Source organism: Staurois parvus, unplaced genomic scaffold (genome assembly GCF_062004578.1).
Source record: "Staurois parvus isolate SC_StPar_1 unplaced genomic scaffold, SC_StPar_1.0 ptg002113l, whole genome shotgun sequence".
NCBI lineage: Eukaryota > Metazoa > Chordata > Amphibia > Anura > Ranidae > Staurois > Staurois parvus.
The window spans coordinates 5,498,614-5,526,387 of record NW_028319909.1 but is presented as its reverse complement, the minus strand read 5'-3'; the positions used below and the strand labels follow the sequence as shown (position 1 = coordinate 5,526,387).

Here is a 27,774-nt window from a genome sequence, read left to right as displayed (position 1 = left end):
AGAGCTGGGCCCACAGTTTCATAGGTCACTGTCGGTAGAACACTACGCCGTCATGGTTTCAAATCATGCATTGCACGGAAGGTTCCCCTGCTCAACTCATCACATGTCCAGGCCCGTCTGAAGTTTGCCAATGACCATCTGGATGATCCAAAGGAGGCATGGGAGAAAGTCTTGTGGTTAGATGAGACCAAAGTAGAACTTTTTGGTCTAAACTTCACTCGTAGTGTTTGGAGGAAAGAGAAGGATGAGTTGCATCCCAAGAACACCATCCCTACTGTGAAGCATGGGGGTGGTAACATCATGCTTTGGGGGTGCTTTTCTGCGAAGGGGACAGGACGACTGCACTGTATTAAGGTGAGGATGAATGGGGTCATTTATTGTGAGATTTTGAGCAACAACCTCTCCTTTCCTCAGTCAGAGCATTGAAGATGGGTCGTGGCTGGGTCTTCCAACATGACAATGACCCAAAGCACACAGCCAGGATAACCAACGAGTGGCTCCGTAAGAAGCATATCAAGGTTCTGGAGTGGCCTAGCCAGTCTCCAGACCTAAATCCAATAGAACATCTTTGGAGGGAGCTGAAACTCCGTATTGCTCAGCAACAGCCCCAAAACCTGACAGATCTAGAGGAAATCTGTGTGGAGGAGGGGGCCAAAATCCCTGTTGCAGTGCAAACCTGGTCAAGAACTACAGGAAATGTTTGACCTCTGCAATTGCAAACAAAGGCTTCTGTACCAAATATTAACACTGATTTTCTCAGGTGTTCAAATACTTATGTTCAGCAGTGCAAGACAAATAAATTCTTTAAAAATCATACAATGTGATTTCCTCAAATTTTTTTTTTTAATTCTGTCTCTCAGAGTGGGAATGCACCTACAATGTGAATTTCAGACCCCTCCACGATTTCTAAGTGGGAGAACTTGCAAAATCGCAGGGTGTTCAAATACTTCTGTTCCTCACTGTATCACTTATAAATATATAAAATGCCCACCAGCCAAGTCCTCCTCTGGTCCTATGTGAAGTTGATTCTGGTTGCACCTTACACAAGGTTCAGGAATCCTCCATCTTCATATGACTGCACAAGGTCTATCACCAAGAACCACCACTGTCACATGGGAGGGTAGGGAGTGAGTGATGTCTGTGGTCAGTATACTAGGACAGGACACATTTGGATCATGCAATTGCAATATGTAAGGTGTTATCAAACATGTATGAAGTTACCTAATGTGGTTATCGTTGTATAGTTCACACACTGGGTCTCTTGTCCGGTGCAGATTGTGGTGGTGTTAGTACCACAGGAGCTTCCTGCACATAGTTTGCATTGCACACCGTTTGATACTGTGCTTGTAGATGTTGCTGTTGAAATAATATAAAAACATAGACAGATAAATAAACCTGAGGTGTACTACAGGTTCACTCACTTCACTGAGTGTATGGAGCAGCATTGTTGTTACCCTAGGATGGGGCTACAGAACATCTCTCCCTCTCCCCTTCTCCATAACCTAGCAGGAGATGTTCTGTAGTCCTCATATAGCTGAGAACAATGTAATTGATAATAGTCAGCACAGGCAAGAGGCACAGGAATTTATTAGATCTCATGATTTCTGGCAAAATGTGTTTAGTAATAGTTTCAACAGACCAAAAGGGATCAAATAAGAGTTAGGGTTTATATACATTTTAAATCAGAACTATATGTAGTGTGAGAACTAGCATCAAATGGTAGAGTTTTTCCAGCACACAGACACTCGCTTTATTCTTTTTATTCTCCTGACTCCTGGTCACTGACTTCTTGTCTGCCGGGGTGGAGCCCAGAACCATAGTCAGATAATTATTTAAAGCCCTGCACACCATTGTACCATTAGTGTGCTGGGGGTTCATAAAATATGGACCCAGGATTGGAGATTTCATCCCTCCCAGATCTCTTTGAAATCTTCAGGCTCCAGATCCCAAAACGGACTTTACAGAAAAAAGAGTTAGGATTTATATACATTTTAAATCAGAACTATATGTAGCCACCCTGCCCTAAGCAGGTTCTCTCATTGGGTTTCCCCCTGTCGGCATTGTTTCTCACTGCTGCCTGTAGGTGTCATTGGATAGAATAAAATGCCACAGTAACACTGAATATTGAATAGATATGTTTCCTCTGACCAACCAATAGGAGGTTTATTGCTGTTGGCGCATACTGGGGGAGATCATAAATATTTAAGGTGGGCCATGTGTACTGTTTTTTCCATGGGCTGCGACCTAGGGAGGGTGGTGTGTTATGCAGCTGTGACTAGGCCTGGGGCCTTTGCATGTGCTTGGTGACAATTCCTAGCCGAAAAAAAAGACTTCCTTTTCAGTGTGGTCCTACTGCTGGAGGCCCTGGCCTCAGGAAGCCTCACAGAGGACAGGAGTCTGGTAGGAGGAGAGGAGATGCCTGGTATGGAGTAGCAGAGGTCAATCTATGGCTGGAGATCCTGAGGACAAGGAACTCGTGGAGAGGCCGGAAAAGCTTCAAGAGGATCACCAAGGCTATCATTGCTAATGATGTTACAGCTTCTGGAAAATGTACAGGTTTCTGGTTTCAGCTGAAAGGCCTTTTGCTTACAATGAGGTCTATGGTTAGAAAAAATACAAAAAGAGGGCCACAAATTCAATCAATAGACCAGCTCTGTGACTCACCAAAAGTTTGGTGAGGGTGCATATCCCTAAAATATATAACACTAAAAAATTATTTACCAACTGTAAAGGAAAAATTGTAGAAAGTAGACAATAATTAAGCACCCATTTAGGGGGAGGGGATTTGTGTTGGGAGGGGGAAGTTAGGGGCAGCAAAAGGTAAGAATCTAGGTTCTAGGAGGAGAAAATGGGGGGTGCTAGGACTGGTGATTTAGGGGCTGTGATGGGAGGGGGGAGGGGGGAAGAGGATTTGTGCTAAAAGGGGGAATTTGGGGGTTTGTGTTAGAGAAGATGATATGGTAGAGGATGGATGGGAATTGTACTAGGATGGAACATTTTTGTTTGGGGAGATTTGTGCTTGTAGGAATGACTGGGGGATATTTGTGCTAGGAGGGGAAATTTGGGGGGGGGGGGGGATTGTGCTAGAAGTGGGGATTGGGGGGAATTTGTGCTGGGTGTGGGGATTTGGAGTGGGGGGAAAGGGGTGCCCGTAGCGATAGAAAGAAAGAGAAGAATAGTGCAGGGCAGACATGACTAGGTCAAGAGGGAGAAAAGACAGGAAAGGGTTAATGTACTTTAAAGGGGAAGGGTTAAAAAAGATAGTAAGGTTACCTGATTGGTGTTAGCAGGTGTGGGTGGGATCATCCTGAATCTTGGGGGAGTGCTGGGGGGAGGGGTGGGACGATCCAGTGCTGATTAGCAGCTGAAGAGAGAAACCTGCCCTCCCCTGGGTGGTTTGATCTGTTTGGCTTGTTTAGTTTGGTGGCAGTTGTTGGTCTTGGTAGGTTGTTAATGGTTTGTGATGATAAGTGTATGGTTGGGACCCATCTGTGGTATGGTGTGCCCGGGTAAATTCCAGTTAATCGAGGTTTAACTGGAAGGTGGAGGTCTACCTGCGGAAGGTGTGTCCTTGTCTCCGAGTCGGTGCTTTGCGGCTGGAGGCCTAGTAAGAACATTAAGGTGAAGGTTCCGCAGGGGGAGATCAATATTGTTTTGGGTGCCTTCCTAGACCAACAACTCATTCCGTATGTTTTTGGAGGTTTCTGTTTTACGGAATGTTTTCTGTATATTTAAGTTAAATTGTTAATAAATGGTCGTGAAGGCCATTTTACTCCAACAAAGGGTGGTCTCCTTTTATTGGTGGAGGGAGTACTGGGAAATGGGGGGTTTTTCAGAAGTTGGGTATGCTTTTGGGGGTGTTAGTATTTGACAACACATCTCTTCTACACTAGTCATGTATACTGTGCATGGAGGGGAAATTTGAGGGTATAGGATTTGTACTAGGAGGGGGAATTTGGGGGATTTGTGCTAGAGGAGATGATATGGTAGAGGGGGGAGGGGAATTGTACTGAGAGGTAAAATTTGTATTTTGGGGAATTTGTGTTAGGAGGGGAAATTTGGGGGAATTTGTGCTGGGCGGATTTGGGGGATGCGGGGCAAAGATTTGTGCTGGGAGAGGGATTTCAGCAGGAGGGGTGAATTTGTACTAGGAGGAGGGGGGATTTATGCTTAGGGGGTAAACATGCATATTAGTGCTCAATCTTTTCTGGGGGGGGTGGGGATTTTTGCTGACACATAATGCTCATACATTTTGTGGGGGGGCAGTTTGGCATGTTCGCCTTTGGCTGTAGATGACTTTGTCCCGGCACTGGGTACAATAATGAGTGTCTGAAGGCAACACTGAAGCATGGTGGAGGTTCCTTGCAAGTTTGAGGCTACATTTCTGCAAATGGAGTTGTAGATTTGGTCAGGAACAAAGGTGTCCTCAATGCTGAGACATACTTATCCATCATGCCATACCATCAGGGAGGCGTGTGATTCGGCCCAAATTTGTTTGGCAGTAGGAAAAAGACCCTAAACATACAGCCAACTTCAATAAGAACTATCTTCAGCATAAAGAAGAACAAGGAGTCCTAGAAGTGATGATTTGGACCCCAAAGAGCCCTGATCTCACCATCATGGAGTCTGTCTGGGATGATATGAAGAGAAAGAAGGATTGGAGGCAGCTGACATCCACAGAAGACCTGTGGTTTGCTCTCCAAAATTTTTGGAACAACCTACCTGCCGTGTTCTTCCAAAAGCGGTGTGCACAAGCCCTGTGTGTGTACCTAGAATTGAAAGTTGTTTGAAATCTTCTGGTGCCACTCAAGGCTGATTGGAAAGAATGATCACCCTGCCAGCAGAGAAATAGAGAGGGAATAGGATCCCAAGTTGCTCCAGAAACTAGATAGTGTATGTGAGAATGGATGCCACTCAAACCGATTTCCAGAAGTCAAGGAACACTGGGGTGTGATGGATGACCTCAGCCGCTACTGCGGCCACCCCCTCTGATGTGTTTCACCCCACCCATAGAGAGCTTGGTCACAAAGCCTCTGTGACCAAGCCCCCTATGAGTGGAGTGAAACGTGTCAGGCCTCTGTAACTAAGCCCCCTATGGGTGGGGCGAAATGTATCAGTGGGCATAGTCAGAGCTGTGGCTGAGGCCATCCATCACACGCCGGTGTTCCTTTCCTTCAAGGGATTGGTTTTGAGCACTACCCGGAACTCAAGTGACTTATAACAAAGCAATAGCCAAAGAAAAAACTCTTTGTTCAGGAGTGGCTTTACCATGACAACTGAGTAGGAAGGGTAGGTTCACTTACTATTTTGTATTGATGGGGTACAGCCATCTCCATCACAGCAACTTACACCCATCCAGTACTTGGTGCCGACCACAGTCATGGAACCAGTGATATTACACTTGCTTACAGGAACCCAAGATCGCATGACGTGGTACGAATTCATTCCACCTGAAAAATGAATAAACCTTCTCTAAAACATCGACAGAAGCAAAGCAAGCCTTATGGTCTTCCAGAGTTGCTTAAAGTGGACCTTAAAATTGACCTACTATCAGATATACTGTATGTTTTATGTTAGGTTCGTGCATGCCTAATAATGTGTAAGCAGAACATTTCCAGATACAAAGATCACAGTCCCCTCCTTTACCTCTCAACAATGCTTTCATCTCCTTTTCTCTAAACAAGGATGATACCATCTTTGTTCAGGCATCATCCATGGTCATCCGTCATCCATGGCCAACATCTACATCCTGGACTCCCTCCACCATTGGACAGCCATTTTTTTTACTGAGAAGCCAGTCCGTGCCTTCATCATTGCCTGCGCCTGCTGATGTGTTGGCAGTTTCCACAGTACACGATAACGCACCGGACAGAGAAAAATACGAATGGAGCCATAGATAATAACCCCCAATAAAGTGTTTATTGCTTTTTATTTTTTAGGTTGTGATTAATTATGTTTTTATTGTGTTTAATAAAAGCCAAGAATTACTTTTTTAAGCTGAAATCAAACATAACGGTTATTATACAATGGATAAAATAATATTCTGGGTTTTTTTCAGCCCCTCTTGATTTTTAGATGTGTGTGCAGAAGCAAGAAAATTTACAGAAGAGAGCTGAGAGCGAACCAAAGGAACAAAAAAAAAAATGTTACTTACGTGTGGTGGAAATCAGGTAAGCGGACGCACACTTGCTATTTGCAGGGATTACACTTAATGAGCTGTTACATGTTAGGGAATCATCGGATCTGCAGATGACGCATGAGGTGCCTAAAATACAAAATCACATTAAAAAAAAGGAACTCCAAAACTGAAAACAGATAAGCTCAGCTCTGCCTCATTCTGCTCTGTCCTCCTTTCAGCTTGTCCTTTGCACTGCAGACACCTGATTAGACGTGCAGAACGAAAAAATGTGTTTTGTTTCATTTCAATTCAAATTGTCTGATTCAATTCGACCAAATCAAAAAAGTTCAAATTTAAATTTATTCTATTCAAAATTTCAGAAGACGGTTATATTCTTTCTAGTTTGTTCTAAAGGTTTTTTTTCTATTCCATTCTTTTGTTTATTCTATTCTAATCTATTCTATTTGAATTTATTCTATTGGAAATGTGAATTTCGGAAGATGACTATATTCTTTCTACACTGCTTAAAGAAATTAAAGAAACACTTTGTAATCAGAGTCTAGCACAGCAATGGGCAAACTACGGCCCGGCGGACCTTTTAATCCGGCCCGCGGAGCTAGGCTCCCGCTAGGCTCCTCTCACAGTCCGCCCTGAAGACCGGTGTAGCATGAAAATCTGTCTCCTATGAGGATCTGTCCCCCTCGACGTATCTGCGCATGTGCCGGAGATCGCCGATCGGCTGCTAATGCCTGAAACTGGCACATGCGCAGATACGTCGAGGGGGACAGATCCTCATAGGAGACAGATTTTCATGCTACACCGGAACGGCGCGGGAACACGGCGAGAGGAAGCAAAGGTAAGTGAATTGACACGGGGGACTTAATAGGGGGGATGAATTACTATAGGGGGGATGAATTACTATATGGGGGATGAATTACTATGCTTACTATGGGAGAATATTACTATACTTACTATGGATGACACATTCACATCATTCATCTACTCTTGGTCCGGCCCCCGGGTCCAATATATGAACCCATTGCGGCCCTCAAGTCAAAAAGTTTTCCCACCCCTGGTCTAGCATCATGTCAATGAAACTCCTGGGATATTGAACTGGTCAGTAAAGTAGCAGAGGGGGTTCTTCATGAGTTTCAGCTGCTTTGGTGTTAATGAAATTAACAGGTGCACTAGATGGGCAACAATGAGAAGACCCCCAAAACAGCAATGGTTTTACAGGTGGAGACCACTGGCATTTTTTTCTCTACTCATCTTTTCTGACTGGTTTTCACTAGTTTTGCATTTGGCTAGGGTCCAGCCTTCTCAGTACATCTTCCACCCACCAGTGCACACTGCTCCCCAGGCTCTGGCTTATTAAGGAGTTGACCTTGGTCACCTTGCCCGGCCTCCTGCCAGGGGATTTGAAAGTTTCTGTCAGGGCAGGGGCCGAGGAACGGACAGGCAGGCCTAACAATGTAACGCACTGGCTGACGACAACCACTACCCACAGACCGAAGTCCCTCAGGGCGCGGAGTCTAAGTCCCAGGCTGCCCTTCACCAGGGCCCCTGATGGTGGGGATGGACTTGACACAGCCAGGAACCAGGTCGCGGCCCCTGAGACACCTCAGCTGCGGTAATGGCCGCCGACAATGGCGTGTAGCTGGTGGAAGAGACAAAAGAGTAGTCAGACAAGCCGGGTCAACACCAACAGGACAAAACAGTACAGGACAGCAGACGAGAATCACAGGTCACGAGCCGGGTTCAGCAACAGAGGGTCAGATCAAAGGAGAATACAAAGAATAGTCAAGTCACAAGCCGAATCAGATACCAGGAGAGTCACGAGAGTCAGAACAGAGTAATAGCAACACAAAGACACAAGACACAAGTGCAAAGAGCATGTGCGGGCCACAGGCTTATATGTCATCAGCCACACCCCTCTGGGGGATGGACCACAGAGACCTGAAGGCATAAAAGGATTCCCATCATGCACAGCAGAATCCAAGATGGACGCCAGCACATGGAGTAACATAACCTCAGGGAAAAGGTAGGACCTTGACAGTTTCCTCAAACATGCAGATCTGGGCCTCCTCCCCTCCTCTATTTGTCTTCCAGAAAGTTTCTGGAAGGGTGGGAGAGTTCCAGAAGCCCTGACCTGTAAAGCCTCACAGCCTGTCCTGAGGTGACCTCACTACACCACTCCCATGCTATTGCCCAGCCTCTATTTAACAAAACAAACCTAGCTACCTAGAGGGCACTATACGTCTATAACGTTACTCATGTCCAGTGGCGACTAACTACTACTAGATATCCCGTTACTTCAATACATGGGAACCATAGGCACAAAGGGGAGTAGTCTTTTTCTTACCTGTTGCAGAGCTGTTAGTTGCAGGGAAACAATAAAAGCCAATTGCTATATAGGTTCCATTGGTTTTGTAGGAATATTCTTCCATACCACAGATGGTTGAAGTAGCGCAGCCCATCACAGTGTCAGAGACTGAAAGAAACAAACAAATCTCAGAAATCTAGAAGCAATTTCAGGTAACAAATAAAACCAGTTGGTGACTGCCCTATATCAGCTTTACTGCTACGGGGCTGCCGCTGTGCGCAAAGTCACATATATATACTGTACATCAGGGGTAGGCAACCTTAAAGAGATGGAGATCCACCTAAACAACAAGAGAGAAGTCATAAGATCACTGGGCACAGCGTCACCCAAAGTCCCTTTCTCACGCTTCATTTAAACCTCTTATTGCTTCACTACCATATCACAATCAAGTGCATTGCACAACAATCATGGGTTTAAATCAGGCGGTGAGGAGACAGCATGTCCTTACCACCTATCAAACAGACTTGGATAGCTAGGAGCAGCCATGCCTGCTACGCTTGTGAAGGAGCCCTTAGTTCCATTTGGCAGCGGCACCCTTAGGGCTCGTTCATACATAACGTTGGAGGGTGGTAAAACCCTGCGGTTAAATCAGGTTTTCCAATCCCTACTCCCTTTAGTTGCTGAGGTAGAAACCAAAGGTGTCCACATGCTGCTGCAGGGATTGGTATCACTCAGCACTGGACAGGAGCCGGCACTACAGAGGAGGTATCGGCTTACGCAGCTTTTGCTTCCTACTACAGCCCCAACATTACAAGTAGTCCCTCTGCATTGCACTCTGTTTGGTGCTCTGGGATGCCGGGTCAGCAAGTCCAGACCACAATCTGCCAGTCACCTGGCCGTGATCTACTGGTAGATCGCAATCTATAGGTTGCTGACCCCCGCTGTATGTGATTCTGCCCTTCCTGGTAGGGTAGAGCTGTGTCCTGTCAGCAGCAACATGCTGGATTTTGTTTCCCTGAAAAACAGGGAATAAAATCAAGCACAACCCTTAGTAAAAGCAGTGAAAATGAGTGAGCGCTTTAAAGGACGAGCAGCTGAAACACATAGGACAACCAAAAGAGTTCCTCACATAAATGTAAATAAAAGTGCAGCGCTAGAAAAATAACAAAAAATCAAAAATCAACGCACATAAAGTCAATAAAAATAAGTCCACAAAAAAGGGGGGAGGGAGGGGAAAGGCCCTAGGCCAAAAAAAGTCTCAAAAAAGAAGGACGACTTCAAATGCCCATACACACTGATCAGAGGTGTATGCACTGTGGTAGAGATGGAGTTGAAGATGTAGTCAGGGAACAGAGGTAGATGTAATCCCCTGGATCAGTGAAGATCCCCAGATCAAGGAAGCACACGTTCCACAAGACAGCAAGGAAGCAGTCACAGCTCCACCAAAGAACACCACCACTCCTTCACTTCATATCAGCGGCATCTAGGAGGAGATACTCCTCATGAAAAGAAAAGCCCATGGTAAGATATAATAAAAAGCATTTAATGAAGTAAAACAGGATGCATCCAGAGTAAGTATATGAAAATGCACACCGCTAGCAAATAAACATGAAAGCTAGCAGTGAAGGCGGAACAAGACTAACCGTCCTGTCAGATGTAGTGGCCGCCGGAGCTCCCCAATGCTCCGACGGCGTGGCGTCAAGGCGTGCGCAGGTTCCTCCTTACGCGTTACGTGCCAAGCACATCCTCAGAGGAAAGAACCGGTGTTCTTTCCTCTGAGGATGTGCTTGGCACGTAACGCGTAAGGAGGAACCTGCGCACGCCTTGACGCCACGCCGTCGGAGCATTGGGGAGCTCCAGCGGCCACTACATCTGACAGGACGGTTAGTCTTGTTCCGCCTTCACTGCTAGCTTTCATGTTTATTTGCTAGCGGTGTGCATTTTCATATACTTACTCTGGATGCATCCTGTTTTACTTCATTAAATGCTTTTTATTATATCTTACCATGGGCTTTTCTTTTCATGAGGAGTATCTCCTCCTAGATGCCGCTGATATGAAGTGAAGGAGTGGTGGTGTTCTTTGGTGGAGCTGTGACTGCTTCCTTGCTGTCTTGTGGAACGTGTGCTTCCTTGATCTGGGGATCTTCACTGATCCAGGGGATTACATCTACCTCTGTTCCCTGACTACATCTTCAACTCCATCTCTACCACAGTGCATACACCTCTGATCAGTGTGTATGGGCATTTGAAGTTGTCCTTCTTTTTTGAGACTTTTTTTGGCCTAGGGCCTTTCCCCTCCCTCCCCCCCCCTCCCCCCTTTTTTGTGGACTTATTTTTATTGACTTTATGTGCGTTGATTTTTGATTTTTTGTTATTTTTCTAGCGCTGCACTTTTATTTACACTTAGTAAAAGCAGCACACAGTACACATATAAACATGTCGCGGATCAGTCCAGAGACCGGTAATCAAGATGGCAGGCAGTAGTGTTCTGTGAATGAATGAGCCTTGTGGCTGTCGGCTTATGGTTCTCAATGAGCTACCATGACGCTGTGGAGCGCCGTGCTAGTTCATTGAATTATCCTGTCAGTTTATTTGATTTCTTGTACATCCTGTACGGGCAAGCAGATATACTGACAGGTCTGCAGGAGACCTGCATGGCACCAGCATTCTGCTGCTGGTACATGCAACATGTTACAGCTCCTGCCTCCTCTCCTGTCTGATGCCTCCTGTGACAGCAGGCCAGGGATCCTGTCCATGCAACCGCTTTCACAATTTTAAAAAAAATGGCCCTATGGGGCTCCGCCCACATAACTGCGTCATTCATTCACAGTTTCCTGTGAATCAATAGATTAGAACTACCATTGTGGCTGATGGTTTATACTTCTCAATAGACTGCGAGGGCGCTGGTGAATGCCCTCATAGTCCATTGCCATTCAGTAACTGCCTACCCATATGGGATACGGGCAGACGACTTACTGAGTGTTTTCAGAATCCAGGCATTGCACCCGCGATCTGCTGATTGCGAGTGGAATTCCTTACAAACTGCAAATTTTTTTTACTGGCAAAAAGAAATGCATTTCTTATCTTTTTGTAAAGAGCAAACTTATCATTTAAGGTAAGTAAATAAATACAAACATAAAATAATGTTCAAATACCTGTTGTTGTGGTATATTGAAACAGGCAGGTTTGCTCATTGCCGGTACATTGTATATTCGTGTCTTGATCACATAACCTCCGCGTTTTAGATCGGCATGATGGGCAAACCTTTCCATTAGCTACGGAGCTCTCAGCTGGCCCTGTTAGAAGGTAATGATAACTTCAGTTTCAAAAAACACATATAATAAAAGTATATTTATGATATAAAAGTATTCTTCGCAGACAATTCTGTAGTCTCATTAATAAAGTAGAATATTATTTTATAGCTATATGTATAGTGGCAGTGCAAGACACATGGAAAAGCACATCAGTTTGTGTTGGAGAGTTACCATTACTAATATACACTGACCGGTCACTTTGTTAGGTCGACCTTGCTAGTGCCAAGAAAATCCCCCCCACACCATGACACCACCAGCCTGAACCATTGATGCAAGGCAGGATGGATCCACCACACCATGACACCACCACCACCAGCCTGAACCATTGATGCAAGGCAGGATGGATCCAGGCTTTCATGTTGTTTACGCCAAATTCTGACCCTACCATCTGAATGTTGCAGCAATCAGTCTGCCCATTCTCCTCTGACTTCTGACATACAGTACTTGCAAAAGGTCCATGGGGTTTATTTATTAAAGCTGGAGAGTGCAAAATCAGACTCACTTTTGCATAGAAACCAATCAGCTTCCAGGTTTTATTGCCAAAGCATAATTGAACCAGCTGGGGTTAGAAGCTGATTGGTTTCTATGCAGAAGTGAGTCTGATTTTGCACTCTCCAGCTTTAGTAAATAAACCCCCATGTGTCAAAAGTCCATCAATGGCATTTCCCATCAGCTGGTGTCTTCAGTTCAAACCCCAGGAATAGAGGACCTTCTACATCATGGTAGCAGCAGCCAAAAGTGTTGTGCTACTCCCCAATCTTCTCTCCTCTTCCTTTTCATGGGTTCAGGCCCAGGGTTTTCTTGGGGCTAAAAGATTAGGTCCCACTCAACTTCCTCGTCTGGACTACTGTCCTTCTTTTATATCACAGGACCAGTGAGTTGGACCTGGGGATAACTCGCCAAAACCAAAGAACTGGGAAAGGAATTAATACTTACCCTCCGTCCAGGAAAGCACCTAACTAGAGCATACCTCAACCTGCCAACAAGTACAGTTCACTGGAACATCTGAACTCTCTGTGGAGGGGAGTCCACATACTTTAGACCATATAGTATAAGATCCATATGATAACATGCTGTACTCCTCTGCGTGATGACAGTTTTGTGCTATTGCTTTTATTATAAGGTTGAGAAGGTCTTGCCAAGCCTTAGGAGAAACTTCCAAGACTTGGAACTATCAGAATTACTGTAACGTATGGCAGTAGACCGGAATGTCATATGGTAACACTGTTTTCTAATTTTTAGTATGCAAAGTTCAAGATTTCGATCAAGAAAACAGAAATTTTTAACTGCCTGAGGCACGTGCTGAAACAGAGAAGGAAATTAAAAATAGTTTTTTTTAAGAAACAAAAGTGTCAAATGGGAGTGGAACAAACAGGAGTAATGCTGATCTGCCAGAGGCATCTGCTGAAAAAATCTAGTACACATAGAATAGACTTAGGAGAAGCAGTAGATAAAATTGGAAGTAGAACAAGTTTATCTAGGGCTTGGCCAACCCAGAGGCAGGAGAGGCACCTTCCTTGGGTGATGAGGTGGAGAGGGTGCAGCTGGGGAGGGAACATCTTCTACCTCTGCTCTCCAGCTGTCTCCTTGGCTTTGCAAGCCCAATCTGTCAGTATACACATTAGCCCTGCTGATGGGGGATTAGCTCTTCCAGTGGTTGCATTCGGTTGCATTTGGAGAGCTGATCTCCTGATGGAGTATGCAATAAAATGTGACAGCTCAGTCCTGCTCTTTATTAGTTTTATTTATAAAAGCTAAAGTTGTAGCCATTCTTCATTAATGAATATTCAGGGCAAATTTTAAACCTAATGAATGAAAGTTTAACCCCTTCTTAACCCTGATTGCTGTTGATTAGCCCCTCCATCGACTTCTTCCTTTAGCTTTTATCTGTCTCCATTCTTCCTTTACAGCTCAAGTGAACTTGAACATTTTGGTCATTTGGTTTACAGCTCTACGTTAAATATACCTTGTTCTAGAAGCAGAATCGTAACTTCAGTGGCTTTAATAAATGGGACAAATCACAGAATAAAATTTCACTTTGGATGAGTTATGAGATACCTTAGTACCCAAATGGAAAAACTGATTTTTGGTTACAAAGTGAATTTCTGCCACTCGCTACAATGCAATTTTGGCAGCAGGTCCCAGTCAATGATTTTGGCCATGGACATGCTGGTCGGCTGTAGCCAATCACAGCACAGAGTCCTGTGTATTCAAACACACAGGGCTCTGTACACAGATCAGTGATCTTGCTGTTTCTTTCCTCTGCAAAATAGGGAGAAAAAACATCTAGATCTTTAGTAAAAGCATCCATAAAAAGCCAGAAACACATCCAGATCTCTTAGTAAAAGCAGCACATTACACATCCAGAAAAAACATCCAGATCTCTTAGTAAAAGCAGCACATTACACATCCAGAAAAACATCCTGATCTCTTAGTAAAAGCAGCACATTATACATCCAGAAAAAACATCCAGATCTCTTAGTAAAAGCAGCACATTATACATCCAGAAAAAACATCCAGATCTCTTAGTAAAAGCAGCACATTATACATCCAGAAAAAACATCCAGATTTCTTAGTAAAAGCAGCACATTATACATCCAGAAAAAACATCCAGATCTCTTAGTAAAAGCAGCACATTATACATCCAGAAAAACATCCAGATCTCTTAGTAAAAGCAGCACATTATACAGCCAGATCTCTTAGTAAAAGCAGCACATTATACATCCATATCTCTTAGTAAAAGCAGCACATTATACATCCAGAAGAACATCCAGATCTCTTAGTAAAAGCAGCACATTACCCATCCAGAAAAACATACAGATCTCTTAGTAAAAGCGGCACATTCCATATTACACTTGTTAGGCATACAGTTAACCCTGTGATTGCTCCGTAGATGTTAACCCCTTCCCAGCCAATGTCACTAGTACAGCGATAGTCTACAGTAAGATATATGCTTATTGTATTAGTGTCACTATTAATGTCAATGTCAGTTAGTCAATTAGTGTACCATCCAGCGAGGGTCTGTTAGCGCCAGATTGCCCGCCACACTATGACAGTCCCACTATAAGTCGCTTATCACTGCCATTACCAGTATAGTGTTATAGCTGCATAAATTTCAGCATATATACACCATAGTTTGTAGACGCTATAACTAGAGATGAGCGAAGAAATGAAAAATTCGATTCGGCTGATTCGGCGAATTCCAGTGTGAAATTCGATTCGATGCGAATTTCTCCGCTACGAAGATGACTTATTTAAAGGGTTTCTAGGCTTCAGAGAGCCTTTAAATTAGTGCAGAACACTGTACCTTTAATTTAAATGCCCTTGGAGATGAGGAAGGAGAAGGAGAAGGAGAAGGATGAGAAGAAGGAGAAGGAGAAGGATGAGAAGAAGGAGAAGGAGAAGGGTGAGAAGAAGGAGAAGGATGAGAAGAAGGAGAAGGATGAGAAGAAGGAGAAGGAGAAGGATGAGAAGAAGGAGAAGGAGAAGGATGAGAAGAAGGAGAAGGAGAAGGATGAGAAGAAGGAGAAGGATGAGAAGAAGGAGAAGGATGAGAAGAAGGAGAATGATGAGAAGAAGGAGAAGGATGATAAGAAGAAGGCTGAGAATAAGGAGAAGGATGAGAAGAAGGAGAAGGAGAAGGATGAGAAGAAGGAGAAGGATGAGAAGAAGGAGAAGGAGAAGGATGAGAAGAAAGAGAAGGATGAGAAGGAGAAGGATGAGAAGAAGAAGGATGAGAAGAAGAAGGATGAGAAGAAGGAAAAGGATGAGAAGAAGAAGGATGAGAAGAAGGAGAAGGATGAGAAGAAGGAGAATGATGAGAAGAAGGAGAAGGATGATAAGAAGGACAAGGAAGAGAAGAAGGAGAAGGAGAAGGATGAGAAGAAGGAGAAGGATGAGAAGAAGGAGAAGGATGAGAAGAAGGAGAAGGATGAGAAGAAGGAGAAGGATGAGAAGAAGGAGAAGGATGAGAAGAAGGAGAAGGATGAGAAGAAGAAGGATGAGAAGAAGGATGAGAAGAAGGAGGAGAAGGATGAGAAGAAGAAGGATGAGAAGAAGGAGAAGGATGAGAAGAAGGAGAAGGAAGAGAAGAAGGAGAAGGAGAAGGATGAGAAGGAGAAGGATGAGAAGAAGGAGAAGGATGAGAAGAAGGAGAAGGAGAAGGATGAGAAGAAGGAGAAGGATGAGAAGAAGAAGGATGAGAAGAAGGATGAGAAGGATGAGAAGAAGGAGAAGGATGAGAAGAAGGAGAATGATGAGAAGAAGGAGAAGAAGGAGAAGGATGAGAAGAAGGAGAAGGATGAGAAGAAGGAGAAGGATGAGAAGAAGGAGAAGGATGAGAAGAAGGAGAAGGAGAAGGATGAGAAGAAAAAGGATGAGGAGAAGGAGAAGGATGAGAAGAAGGAGAAGGAGAAGGATGAGAAGAAGGAGAAGGATGAGAAGAAGGAGAAGGATGAGAAGAAGGAGAAGGAGAAGGATGAGAAGAAGGAGAAGGAGAAGGATGAGAAGAAGGAGAAGGAGAAGGATGAGAAGAAGGAGAAGGATGAGAAGAAGGAGAAGGATGAGAAGGAGAAGGATGAGAAGGAGAAGGATGAGAAGAAGAAGGCTGAGAATAAGGAGAAGGATGAGAAGAAGGAGAAGGATGAGAAGAAGGAGAAGGATGAGAAGAAGGAGAAGGAGAAGGATGAGAAGAAAGAGAAGGATGAGAAGGAGAAGGATGAGAAGAAGAAGGATGAGAAGAAGAAGGATGAGAAGAAGGAAAAGGATGAGAAGAAGAAGGATGAGAAGAAGAAGAAGGATGAGAAGAAGGAGAATGATGAGAAGAAGGAGAAGGATGATAAGAAGGAGAAGGAAGAGAAGAAGGAGAAGGAGAAGGATGAGAAGAAGGAGAAGGATGAGAAGAAGGAGAAGGATGAGAAGAAGGAGAAGGATGAGAAGAAGGAGAAGGATGAGAAGAAGGAGAAGGAGAAGGATGAGAAGAAAAAGGATGAGGAGAAGGAGAAGGATGAGAAGAAGGAGAAGGAGAAGGATGAGAAGAAGGAGAAGGATGAGAAGAAGGAGAAGGATGAGAAGAAGGAGAAGGAGAAGGATGAGAAGAAGGAGAAGGAGAAGGATGAGAAGAAGGAGAAGGAGAAGGATGAGAAGAAGGAGAAGGATGAGAAGAAGGAGAAGGATGAGAAGGAGAAGGATGAGAAGGAGAAGGATGAGAAGAAGAAGGCTGAGAATAAGGAGAAGGATGAGAAGAAGGAGAAGGAGAAGGATGAGAAGAAGGAGAAGGATGAGAAGAAGGAGAAGGAGAAGGATGAGAAGAAAGAGAAGGATGAGAAGGAGAAGGATGAGAAGAAGAAGGATGAGAAGAAGAAGGATGAGAAGAAGGAAAAGGATGAGAAGAAGAAGGATGAGAAGAAGGAGAAGGATGAGAAGAAGGAGAATGATGAGAAGAAGGAGAAGGATGATAAGAAGGAGAAGGAAGAGAAGAAGGAGAAGGAGAAGGATGAGAAGAAGGAGAAGGATGAGAAGAAGGAGAAGGATGAGAAGAAGGAGAAGGATGAGAAGAAGGAGAAGGATGAGAAGAAGGAGAAGGAGAAGGATGAGAAGAAGGAGAAGGATGAGAAGAAGAAGGATGAGAAGAAGGATGAGAAGAAGGAGGAGAAGGATGAGAAGAAGAAGGATGAGAAGAAGGAGAAGGATGAGAAGAAGGAGAAGGAAGAGAAGAAGGAGAAGGAGAAGGATGAGAAGGAGAAGGATGAGAAGAAGGAGAAGGATGAGAAGAAGGAGAAGGATGAGAAGAAGGAGAAGGAGAAGGATGAGAAGAAGGAGAAGGATGAGAAGAAGAAGGATGAGAAGAAGGATGAGAAGGATGAGAAGAAGGAGAAGGATGAGAAGAAGGAGAATGATGAGAAGAAGGAGAAGAAGGAGAAGGATGAGAAGAAGGAGAAGGATGAGAAGAAGGAGAAGGATGAGAAGAAGGAGAAGGATGAGAAGAAGGAGAAGGAGAAGGATGAGAAGAAAAAGGATGAGGAGAAGGAGAAGGATGAGAAGAAGGAGAAGGATGAGAAGGAGAAGGAGAAGGATGAGAAGAAGGAGAAGGAGAAGGATGAGAAGAAGGAGAAGGATGAGAAGAAGGAGAAGGATGAGAAGGAGAAGGAGAAGGATGAGAAGGAGAAGGATGAGAAGAAGGAGAAGGAGAAGGATGAGAAGAAGGAGAAGGAGAAGGATGAGAAGAAGGAGAAGGATGAGAAGAAGGATGAGCAGAAGGAGAAGGATGAGAAGAAGGAGAAGGATGAGAAGAAGGAGAAGGATGAGAAGAAGGATGAGAAGAAGGATGAGAAGAAGGAGAAGGATGAGAAGAAGGACAGTTCTGTGACAGTTTCTGTCTATTTCTGACAGTTCTGGGACATTCACTCCATACAGCGGTTTCAACCGCTGTATGGAGGGAATGTCATAGAACTGTCAGAAATAGACTATTAATGACAGTTCTGGGACTGTCCTTCCATGCAGCGGTTGAAACATTGTATGTATTTGTTTCCATAAATGGATCCATTTATGGAAACAAATACATACAATGTTTCAACCGCTGCATTGAAGGACAGTCCCAGAACTGTCATTAATAGTCTATTTCTGACAGTTCCATGACATTCCCTCCATACAGCGGTTAAAACAGCTGTATGCAGTGAATGTCCCAGAACTGTCATAAATAGTCTATTTCTGATAGATCTGGGACATTCACTCCATACAGCTGTTTTAACCGCTGTATGGAGGGAATGTCATGGAACTGTCAGAAATAGACTATTAATGACAGTTGTGGGACTGTCCTTCCATACAGCGGTTGAAACATTGTATGTATTTGTTTCCATAAATGGATCCATTTATGGAAACAAATACATACAATGTTTCAACCGCTGCATGGAAGGACAGTCCCAGAACTGTCATTAATAGTCTATTTCTGACAGTTCCATGACATTCCCTCCATACAGCGGTTAAAACAGCTGTATGCAGTGAATGTCCCAGAACTGTCATAAATAGTCTATTTCTGATAGATCTGGGACATTCACTCCATACAGCTGTTTTAACCGCTGTATGGAGGGAATGTCATGGAACTGTCAGAAATAGACTATTAATGACAGTTCTGGGACTGTCCATCCATGCAGCGGTTGAAACATTGTATGTATTTGTTTCCATAAATGGATCCATTTATGGAAACAAATACATACAATGTTTCAACCGCTGCATTGAAGGACAGTCCCAGAACTGTCATTAATAGTCTATTTCTGACAGTTCCATGACATTCCCTCCATACAGCGGTTAAAACAGCTGTATGCAGTGAATGTCCCAGAACTGTCATAAATAGTCTATTTCTGATAGATCTGGGACATTCACTGCATACAGCTGTTTTAACCGCTGTATGGAGGGAATGTCATGGAACTGTCAGAAATAGACTATTAATGACAGTTCTGGGACTGTCCTTCCATGCAGCGGTTGAAACATTGTATGTATTTGTTTCCATAAATGGATCCATTTATGGAAACAAATACATACAATGTTTCAACCGCTGCATTGAAGGACAGTCCCAGAACTGTCATTAATAGTCTATTTCTGACAGTTCCATGACATTCCCTCCATACAGCGGTTAAAACAGCTGTATGCAGTGAATGTCCCAGAACTGTCATAAATAGTCTATTTCTGATAGATCTGGGACATTCACTGCATACAGCTGTTTTAACCGCTGTATGGAGGGAATGTCATGGAACTGTCAGAAATAGACTATTAATGACAGTTCTGGGACTGTCCTTCCATGCAGCGGTTGAAACATTGTATGTATTTGTTTCCATAAATGGATCCATTTATGGAAACAAATACATACAATGTTTCAACCGCTGCATTGAAGGACAGTCCCAGAACTGTCATTAATAGTCTATTTCTGACAGTTCCATGACATTCCCTCCATACAGCGGTTAAAACAGCTGTATGCAGTGAATGTCCCAGAACTGTCATAAATAGTCTATTTCTGATAGATCTGGGACATTCACTCCATACAGCTGTTTTAACCGCTGTATGGAGGGAATGTCATGGAACTGTCAGAAATAGACTATTAATGACAGTTCTGGGACTGTCCATCCATGCAGCGGTTGAAACATTGTATGTATTTGTTTCCATAAATGGATCCATTTATGGAAACAAATACATACAATGTTTCAACCGCTGCATTGAAGGACAGTCCCAGAACTGTCATTAATAGTCTATTTCTGACAGTTCCATGACATTCCCTCCATACAGCGGTTAAAACAGCTGTATGCAGTGAATGTCCCAGAACTGTCATAAATAGTCTATTTCTGATAGATCTGGGACATTCACTGCATACAGCTGTTTTAACCGCTGTATGGAGGGAATGTCATGGAACTGTCAGAAATAGACTATTAATGACAGTTCTGGGACTGTCCTTCCATGCAGCGGTTGAAACATTGTATGTATTTGTTTCCATAAATGGATCCATTTATGGAAACAAATACATACAATGTTTCAACCGCTGCATTGAAGGACAGTCCCAGAACTGTCATTAATAGTCTATTTCTGACAGTTCCATGACATTCCCTCCATACAGCGGTTAAAACAGCTGTATGCAGTGAATGTCCCAGAACTGTCATAAATAGTCTATTTCTGATAGATCTGGGACATTCACTGCATACAGCTGTTTTAACCGCTGTATGGAGGGAATGTCATGGAACTGTCAGAAATAGACTATTAATGACAGTTCTGGGACTGTCCTTCCATGCAGCGGTTGAAACATTGTATGTATTTGTTTCCATAAATGGATCCATTTATGGAAACAAATACATACAATGTTTCAACCGCTGCATTGAAGGACAGTCCCAGAACTGTCATTAATAGTCTATTTCTGACAGTTCCATGACATTCCCTCCATACAGCGGTTAAAACAGCTGTATGCAGTGAATGTCCCAGAACTGTCATAAATAGTCTATTTCTGATAGATCTGGGACATTCACTCCATACAGCTGTTTTAACCGCTGTATGGAGGGAATGTCATGGAACTGTCAGAAATAGACTATTAATGACAGTTGTGGGACTGTCCTTCCATGCAGCGGTTGAAACATTGTATGTATTTGTTTCCATAAATGGATCCATTTATGGAAACAAATACATACAATGTTTCAACCGCTGCATGGAAGGACAGTCCCAGAACTGTCATTAATAGTCTATTTCTGACAGTTCCATGACATTCCCTCCATACAGCGGTTAAAACAGCTGTATGCAGTGAATGTCCCAGAACTGTCATAAATAGTCTATTTCTGATAGATCTGGGACATTCACTCCATACAGCTGTTTTAACCGCTGTATGGAGGGAATGTCATGGAACTGTCAGAAATAGACTATTAATGACAGTTCTGGGACTGTCCTTCCATGCAGCGGTTGAAACATTGTATGTATTTGTTTCCATAAATGGATCCATTTATGGAAACAAATACATACAATGTTTCAACCGCTGCATGGAAGGACAGTCCCAGAACTGTCATTAATAGTCTATTTCTGACAGTTCCATGACATTCCCTCCATACAGCGGTTAAAACAGCTGTATGCAGTGAATGTCCCAGAACTGTCATAAATAGTCTATTTCTGATAGATCTGGGACATTCACTCCATACAGCTGTTTTAACCGCTGTATGGAGGGAATGTCATGGAACTGTCAGAAATAGACTATTAATGACAGTTCTGGGACTGTCCTTCCATGCAGCGGTTGAAACATTGTATGTATTTGTTTCCATAAATGGATCCATTTATGGAAACAAATACATACAATGTTTCAACCGCTGCATTGAAGGACAGTCCCAGAACTGTCATTAATAGTCTATTTCTGACAGTTCCATGACATTCCCTCCATACAGCGGTTAAAACAGCTGTATGCAGTGAATGTCCCAGAACTGTCATAAATAGTCTATTTCTGACAGTTCTGGGACATTCACTCCATACAGCGGTTTCCGGCAAAAAGTGTATGTGCAGAGTTCCTCTATTCTGCAGATACACTTAGAGGAGCTCTGCAGATACACTTAGAGGAGCTCTGCACATACACTTTTTTCCGGTTTGGAATTATTCTTATTTTCATCCTACTTCTTCTTCTTCTTCTTCATCCTCATCCTCATCCTCTTCTTCTTCTGAGGATGAGGATGAAGAAGAAGAAGAAGAAGAAGAAGAAGTAGGATGAAAATAAGATTAATTCCAAGCCGGCAAAAAGTGTATGTGCAGAGCTCCTCTAAGTGTATCTGCAGAGCTCCTCTAAGTGTATCTGCAGAATAGAGGAACTCTGCACATACACTTTTTGCCGGCTTGGAATTATTCTTCTTTTCATCCTACTTCTTCTTCTTCTTCTTCTTCATCCTCATCCTCAGAAGAAGAGGATGAGGATGAGGATGAGGATGAGGAAGAAGAAGAAGAATGAAAAGAAGAATAATTCCAAGCCGGCAAAAAGTGTATGTGCAGAGTTCCTCTATTTCTGACAGTTCTCTCACAGCTTCTTCACATGTACAGCGGTTGAAATATCTGTATCCTAAATGGAAACTAATAGATACAAATTGTATCTATTAGTTTCCATTTAGGATACAGATGTTTCAACCGCTGTACATGTGAAGAAGCTGTGAGAGAACTGTCAGAAATAGAGGAACTCTGCACATACACTTTTTGCCGGCTTGGAATTATTCTTCTTTTCATCCTACTTCTTCTTCTTCTTCTTCTTCTTCTTCTTCTTCTTCATCCTCATCCTCATCCTCTTCTTCTGAGGATGAAGAAGAAGAAGAAGTAGGATGAAAAGAAGAATAATTCCAAGCCGGCAAAAAGTGTATGTGCAGAGTTCCTCTATTTCTGACAGTTCTCTCACAACTTCTTCACATGTACAGTGGTTGAAACATCTGTATCCTAAATGTAAACTAATAGATACAATGTTTCAACCGCTAAACATGTGTTCCTTCTGTCAGAGAACTGTCAGAAATAGCGGAGCTCACTGCAGGGACACTTTTGCCGGCTGATCGGGAAATGTTCGATTCGCGCACCCGAAGTAGGCAAAATTTCGGTTTCGACACGAATCGAATATTTCCTGAAATTCGACTCGAATTCCGGTTCGCCTAGTTCGATTCGCTCATCTCTAGCTATAACTTTCACATAAGCCGATTAATATACATATATTGGAATTTTTTTTTTTTTTACCAAAGACGTAGACATTTTGGCCTAAATTTATGAAGAAATTTGTCCTTTTTATTTTTTTTTATTTTTATTGGATTTGTTTTATAACAGAAAGTCTTTTTACATTTATATAATAGTCTTTATATATATATATATATATATATATATATATATATATAATAAAAATTAAATTTTTGTGTGAAAAAAAATTGTATAGATTTCATATGGGTACAGTGTTGCATGAACACACAATTGCCAGTTAAAATAGCGCAGTGCTGAAGAGTAAAAAATGCCCCGGTCATGAAGGGGGTAAAATCTTCCAGAGCTCCAGAGGTATTAAAGTATTTGCAGATACTGGGAGACTTGGGGATAGATTACATTTCATTATTTTGATTTTCTTATACTATTTCTGAAATTAAATATAAATGAAAGATTTCATGTACTTTTTTGAAGAATTGATTTGCATTTATATGCAGAGGTGATATTGATATTAATATATTGGGGCTTGTATTTAAGAGGATGTAAATACGTGGCTGTAAAAATATGAATTTTGTGAATATGTAATGTGTGATTTGTGAATATAAAAATATCAATAATAAAATAAATGAACTTACATTGGGGTGGCGGTGGAGTGCAGATATCGGTGTCACAGCATGAAATCCCTGTCTTCATTCTGCCTCCGGTATAGCTGAGGCTGCTCACATTCTTACATTGACTTTTCGGTACACATGATCTTATATAATCTGTTTGTCTGTTTACGCCTGCACAATAATTTATACAGTAATATTATACAGCTTTAATAATAATCCTCCTTATCATGATCATCATCATCATCACTTTAAATCTGGCGAAAAAAAGCAATTTCAAGAACTATTTAAGTAACTTCATCTGCTTTTCTCTCCAGGTGAAAGGTTTCATCTTTGTTAGGCATCATCCAGGAACATCATCTACTTCCTGGACCAAGATGCCGGATCAGAGATTACAGTCATGTCAACCCTGATCCCTGTGTAGTTCTTGGCTGCATTCAAAAATTATGTCTGACACAGATCAGCCCCGAAAAAAATGTCTCCATTAGTTTTCCCCCTTACATCAGGTTCCCCTCCAGAGTAATTTATTACATTGGGTGCCACCATCAGACTTCCCCCATAAATCAGTTGCCAACATCAGAGTACCCCCTTATATCAGGCATCCCCATCAGAGCGCCCCCTTAAGTAATGTGTTCCCATTCAAGTGCCACCATACATCAGGCATTTCCATCAGAGTGCCTCCTTACATTGGGCATTCCCATTAGAGTGCCCCCTTACATCAGGCATTCATATCAGAGTGCCCCCTTACATCAGGAATTCCCATCAGAGTGCCCCCTTACATCAGGAATTCCCATCAGAGTGCCCCCTTACATCAGGAATTCCCATCAGAGTGCCCCCTTACATCAGGTTTCTGCATTAGAAGGCCCCCTTACATTTGGTGTCTCCCATCGGTGTGTCCCCTTACATCAGTTTTCCCCATTAGAATTCCCCATTACATAATGTTCCCCCATCATGTTGATACCTTACACAGGGTGTGCCCATCAGTGCACCCCCGTACACTAGGTGTCGCCATCAGAGTACAACGCTACATCACGTATCCCCATCACATCAGGTTTGCCCATCAGAGTGCTCCTTTACATCAGTTGTCCATATCAGAGTGCCCCTTTACATCAGGTATCCCCATCACAGTGCCAACTTACATCAGGTATTCCCGTCAGAGTGCCCCCTTACACTCAAAGTACCCCTTTCATCATATTTCCAAGGATCAGGGAACCCTCACAAACCCAGCTTCATTCACTCTACTTAGAATGGAATTATTTGCTTCGGTTGGGGTCCATCTTAAATAAAGATAATAAAAATGGATTGTACTGCAGAAATATTTTGCCAGGCGTACCTTCAGTGGTCTCTCTATAGGCCAAGCCGCAACTGTAATTAGACAGACAGGTCACAGGAGATCCCGTGCAGTAAGCTTGTCCCACACATTGGGTGCATGAAAGAGAATGACCTGAAAAAAAAATAGATGAGTGATTATTAAAATGTAATAAAAGTCAGCGCTATAAACAAATAAAAAACAAGAAGCTGCATGTGATAGGTATAGATATATACAATACACCTAAAAAGTAATTCCAAAAATAATTGCTGCGCTCAATTCATATTATGTGAATCATTTAGGTCCACCATATATGTTGGGCTAAATAAATACTCCTCTGTGATCATTTGTGAAGAATTATACATAAATCCAACCAATAATCTTGCATTAAAATAGTGCAAAAGGTCCCTGAGGACGCATGATCATGCAAAACTATGTTGGACAGAACTTAATTGCTTGAGGTCGCGTTGCCACTCCATCTGGTTGCTGGCGGTGCCTTACTGCCTATAGTGCCCCAGGGCCGTGGATAGGGGGGTACCACCAGTCCTCCTCTACGGGGCCCAGGCCACACCCATCACCCTCCCTGTGCACAATACGTTTCCCCTGCTGCCTTGGCCCCTCACCCTTGCAATGCTGTTGGCTTCCCTTCTCTCCTTCCCACCAGCAGCTGCAAACTGCAATAGGATCCTTCAGGATGAAAAATGGAGGAAGTACCCAGTTACCAGCCCCTTCCTTTCCTGAATAAACACAAGGAGTGATCAGTACCCATCATATACTGCGTTCATTCATAACTGAAGCATAGTAAACTGTGTTTTTTCTGTTGGGGAAGGGGGAGCCCAGGCCACACCCATCACCCTCCCTGTGCACAATACGTTTCCCCTGCTGCCTTGGCCCCTCACCCTTGCAATGCTGTTGGCTTCCCACCTCTCCTTCCCACCAGCAGCTGCAATAGGATCCTTCAGGATGAAAAATGGAGGAAGTACCCAGTTACCAGCCCCTTCCTTTCCTGAATGAACACAAGGAGTGATCAGTACCCATCACATACTGCGTTCATTCATAACTGAAGCATAGTAAACTGTGTTTTTTCTGTTGGGGAAGGGGAAGCCCAGGCCACACCCATCACCCTCCCTGTGCACAATACGTTTCCCCTGCTGCCTAGGCCCCTCACCCTTGCAATGCTACTGGCTTCCCTCCTCTCCTTCCCACCAGCAGCTGCAAGCACACTGCAAGCTGCAATAGGATCCTTCAGGATGGGGAATGGAGAAAGAGTCCAGTTACCAGCCCCTTCCTTTCCTGAATGAACACAAGGAGTGATGAGTACCCATCACATACTGTGTTCTTTCATAACTGAAGCATAGTAAACTGTGTTTTTTTTTGTTGGGGAAGGGGGCCCTGTCAGATTTTCTGTATGGGGCCCAACAGCAGCCCTGAGTGTCCCCAACGTGGATGGGAGAAGGAGTGCAGCTTTATCATACCAACTAATGAGAGAGAGAGAGCATGGCGTGAGTTAGGAAACAAGCGTGCATTGCTGTTAAATCCTTTGACAGCGTGTCATTGCTGTGCGTTTTGAATCTCTCTGAGGATAACCATTAAACACTTCCTGATCACCCTATAGCAGAACTAGTTCTACAGGGCAACCCAAAATGCAGTTTCCCATTGGAATGCATTGTAAACCAATTAATCCGTTCCGGAGGTCAGAAAAAAGTAAAAAAAAAGTCTTATCTGTTCAAAAAACTCTTTATAAAGTGCACTTTAAAGGCATAAATACTGTACAGGGACATGATTAAAATTTTTTTTTAAATGCATTGAAAACCAATTAATCCGTTCGTATTGCAAAAAAAATTTGTTAACCGAGCCATTATTTTCAATTGATTTTCATACGTAAACCAAAAATTATGTTAACCGAGGCATTCCTAAACCAAGGTACGCCTGTATATAAACCGCCGTTTGTAGACGCTGTGACTTTCACATACACCAATTCATTTACACGTATTGGCATTGTTTTTTGCAAATGTAGAATACATTTTGGCCTAAATTTATGAAGAAATTCGATTTTTAAATATTTTTTACTGGACATGTTTTATAGCAAAAAGTCAAAAATGTTTTGTTTTTTTTTCAAAATTGTCGGTCTTTTTTTGAAAAAAGGACATAAATTTGATTTGGGTGCAGCATTGCAGGACTGCGCAATTGTCAGTTAAAGTAACGCAGCGCTGTATCGCAAACAAATGGCCTGGTCAGGAAGGGGGGTAAATCCTTTGAAGAGCAAGTGGTTAAACCCAAGAATAAAGATATAATATATTGCCTGGTGATCCAAGCAGTAACATTTAACTCTTATCCAGGGGTGGACTGACCATTTGGAAATTCGGGCACTGCCCGAGGGCCCGGGGTCAGTAGGGGGCCCCATGAGATGCCCCTGGTACCTTTTTCATAGGCTTTTTTGAGTTTGGGCAAGGACACAGGGGCCCCATGATCCCCTATTGCCCGGGGGCCCCATGAGTTGTCAGTTCGCACCTGCTCTTATCGACTATATAACATGGGGGGGGGGAATTGGACTAGCTCAGTCCACAGAGATAGACATAGTTCCAAAGCTATCACCTACTGAGATCAGACTTACCTGGTGTGATGAAGACACAAAGCAGGCAGAGAAAGCTCAGCGGACCGTCCATCCTCCACCCAATCTGTGCTGGGCCGGTGTCTCCTCCGTCACTATTGCTGGAGGTGACTGATGAACGTATTTAAGAAGAAATTATGAGGGTGTGGATATTACCAACGGTATGAGGAAACAAAGTGTATCCTTTCTAGCAAAGTCATAGTTTAGTGCTTGGAAATATGCAACAAAACCACATAAAAGACAAGAACTGTGAGTTCTATTTAGTAGATAGTGAGAATTTGTTTTTTTTAGGGAAAAAAAAGGCGTATGCTTTATTTATTTT

At 43.1% G+C, this 27,774-nt stretch overlaps 1 protein-coding gene across 1 annotated transcript in view; it reads right to left on the bottom strand.

The window, feature by feature from the left end:
• The window catches only part of LOC149432780 (uncharacterized), a 31,920-nt gene extending 4,372 nt beyond the window's left edge, over positions 1-27,548 (bottom strand). Inside the window, exons 1-8 of the mRNA XM_089665009.1 lie at positions 27,456-27,548; positions 24,866-24,976; positions 23,560-23,706; positions 11,597-11,737; positions 8,481-8,609; positions 6,155-6,265; positions 5,304-5,450; positions 1,222-1,356 (exon numbers count right to left, since the gene is read on the bottom strand). Coding sequence (XP_089521135.1) covers positions 1,222-1,356; positions 5,304-5,450; positions 6,155-6,265; positions 8,481-8,609; positions 11,597-11,737; positions 23,560-23,706; positions 24,866-24,976; positions 27,456-27,507 — 973 coding nt within the window. The 5' untranslated portion in view covers positions 27,508-27,548. The remainder of the gene's footprint in view (positions 1-1,221; positions 1,357-5,303; positions 5,451-6,154; positions 6,266-8,480; positions 8,610-11,596; positions 11,738-23,559; positions 23,707-24,865; positions 24,977-27,455) is intronic.
• Positions 27,549-27,774: the final 226 nt, after the last annotated feature.